The following is a 2,959-nucleotide window of genomic DNA, read 5'->3' on the forward strand; positions in this document are numbered from 1 at the left end:
TTATGTGAGCCTCAGTTTATATTAGGTTTCTATATAAAGATTTGTATAATTAGGGTTTATATTAGGTTTTGCTATAAAAATTTATATTGAATTTTATATAATAAGGTTTTAATATTAAGGTTTATATTATGTTTATATAATAAGTTTTAATATTAAGGTTTATATTATGTTTATATAATAAGTTTTAATATTAAAGTTTATATTATGATCACAAATAAAATATTATTTTGATGTTAAAAAATTAGTAAATTGAATTATTATTGTCATGGTTATTTTAATATTTTTTTATAAAACTAAATTTAAAATAATAAAATTAATATTAAAATTAAGTGTTTGCCTTATAATTAATAATTATTAATATTTTGATACTAATAAATATTTAAAGAAATATTAATATTTTGCTAATTATTCATGAGTTTGATATATACTCATCAACGTATATCAACTTCATTTAATAATATGACTATACAAATAATAAGTGAATTAAACCAATCAACAAACTAACGATTTAATGTGTCCACTGATATTTTATTGGTGAAATAAGGCTTATGATCGCTCCTTTAACGTAGCATTGTATGATAATCCCTATAAGATTAATAGCATATTATAGAACATTCACGTAACCTTATTTTGATAAAACCATTTTTCCTCGCTGTAGAATTAAAGATTAAAATAAAGAAAATAATAATGTCTTTATTTTATGGTATAAAAATTGAAAAATATCAATATGTTTTATAAAATTAATACCAAAAACATCCCGAAAATCCCAATGGTCAAGGGGAAGATATGAATATGGATACAACATATATTTTCACCATAAACTGCTTTGCCGTGCTTGCAACAGCAGAGGATGACGACAAACAAAAGTAGAAGCCAACTTTCAAAATATTATTTCACTATCATTCAAAGCATAATATAATATTTGTGGAGAAACCAACTCTCAAAATATTATTTTATTTATACTTTTATTCACTATCATGCATCGTTCCCACTGGCGGTGATTCATCACAGTCCGCCCCCTATTCCTCCTCCGCCACCAGCGCCTCCACCAAATCCTCCCCCAGCTCCGCCACCAGCGCCTCCACCAAATCCCCCGCCAGCTCCACCACCTACGCCTCCACCACTGCCGATCCCTCCACCGACTCCACCACCTCCGCCTGCACCACCACCAAACCCTCCACCCGCTCCACCACCTCCGCCGAGTCCTCCTCCAGCTCCACCCCCAGATCCAACACCTCCACCTAATCCTCCTCCGGCTCCCGCCCCGCCACCGACACCTCCTCCAGCACCACCGCCGGCACCTCCGCCTAATCCTCCTCCAGCTCCCGCTCCCGCTCCACCACCGACACCTCCTCCAGCACCACCACCTAATCCTCCTCCAGCGCCACCTCCGCCCAAGCCTCCTCCAGCGCCACCTCCAGCACCTCCGCCCAAGCCTCCTCCCCCACCGCCACCAAGTCCTCCTCCGCTTCCAATGAAATTGTCGGGTTTATACACACGGTCATGAACCACTTTGTTTAAATTTCTGGCTGCGGTTACATGACAACAAGTCGCTACTACTAACAATCCCGCGAGGATAAAGAACCCTCTCTTCATAATGATGGATACCATATTCGATCAATATTTTTCTCCTTCTCGACTCGCCTATGAAAACTGCGACGATCGCAGCTCGCACTTACAATACACAAATAATTTAGCACTGCCAGGATAAGAAGCTGGATGTTCTGTGAACACCCTTTTATAGGATTTAGGAACGGATGAATCAACATCTCGAATCGCAATGGCTTCTTACATCTTTTAATTCTTTACCTACTTATAACGTGGCTGAAGTAATCAGATGGAGACAGACAGAGAGGAGCACTTAATTACTGGTTGTTTTCCTTTATGGCACTCAGTGGAGCACAGCACAGTATTCTTCGATTAAAAAATATTTTGGAACAGAGAAGGAAGGAAGCTTGTCAGCTGCAATCACTGACTACATTCATTTCGGCGAAACTGTCATTTGCTTTGTGTGTTCTTTGAATAAATTTGAAACTCACGTGGTTTATACACACTGCATGAGTCAAACTGTCAATGAATGCATGCAATCCAATCTACCTAATTTTTGCTATCTAGTCAAATGGTCAATGAATGCATGCAATCCATTTCCGATCTGTGTACCTGCTGAACAGCTGTGGTCGATAAATGCATCATACCAATTAATGCAATGAGGTTCCAAATTCCAATTATGTTTGCTCGACAACCAAGTTCCAACTCCTATGCTTACCCAAACTGATCTCCTTCACATGTTTTCCAATTGATTGCTGCGTGGGAGACTACGCCATAATTTTACTTGCATCTTTTTTTACATTAGGTTTGATTATGTAATTGTAACAAGTTCGCTACCTGCTTTAGTTTGATAAATTATTTTAATTCCAAATAATAATAAAATTATAAAATAAAATGTATGAATATTTATTTAATTTTTTTTAATATAATTAAAAAATGAGTAAATATAATTAATATTAAAAAAAATTATAACAAATTAATAATTATTTATTTAATATTGAATGATAAATTTTTTATATAATAATAATATTATAATACACATGGCATGTCATTACCGGGAGTTTCAGACTCTAAAGGTCTCCATTCCCTCTAAGATGGCGGTCATGTTTGACATGCACTGAAGGAAGCCAATTGCAATACAGACGATATGTCAGTTAGTAAGGAGATACGCACTTGAAATCGCCTGTATTGTGAGTGAATTTGTGGGACCCAAAAACAAACAGCGTAGTGCCGACATACCGTCGATGCCACCCAAAGAACCAGTGGACCGGCCCATTGGCCGTATCATTATTCACCTATGTGTCTTGCTTACGCTAAGTTCCCTTCGAATATTTACCAAATTTTCAATATTTTAATTTTTTTATTATGTGTGATTAATTGTGATGGGATACATTTGACCCGGCTGGAACGT

At 36.3% G+C, this 2,959-nt stretch overlaps 1 protein-coding gene across 1 annotated transcript; it reads right to left on the bottom strand.

Annotated features, from left to right (window-relative positions):
- Positions 1–712: 712 nt before the first annotated feature.
- Positions 713–1,793, bottom strand: LOC149249597 (uncharacterized). Its single transcript, XM_089456281.1, has 2 exons — positions 1,416–1,793; positions 713–1,376 (listed from the first exon to the last, which is right to left on the bottom strand). Exons 1-2 carry the CDS (start codon positions 1,609–1,611, stop codon positions 1,006–1,008), a joined length of 567 nt encoding a protein of 188 aa, XP_089312407.1. The 5' UTR covers positions 1,612–1,793; the 3' UTR covers positions 713–1,005.
- Between the last annotated feature and the right edge of the window lie 1,166 nt (positions 1,794–2,959).

This window comes from Pinus tabuliformis, chromosome 7 (assembly GCF_031772625.1).
Source record: "Pinus tabuliformis cultivar Carrire ecotype Pingquan chromosome 7, CPIR1, whole genome shotgun sequence".
Classification (NCBI taxonomy): Eukaryota; Viridiplantae; Streptophyta; class Pinopsida; order Pinales; family Pinaceae; genus Pinus; species Pinus tabuliformis.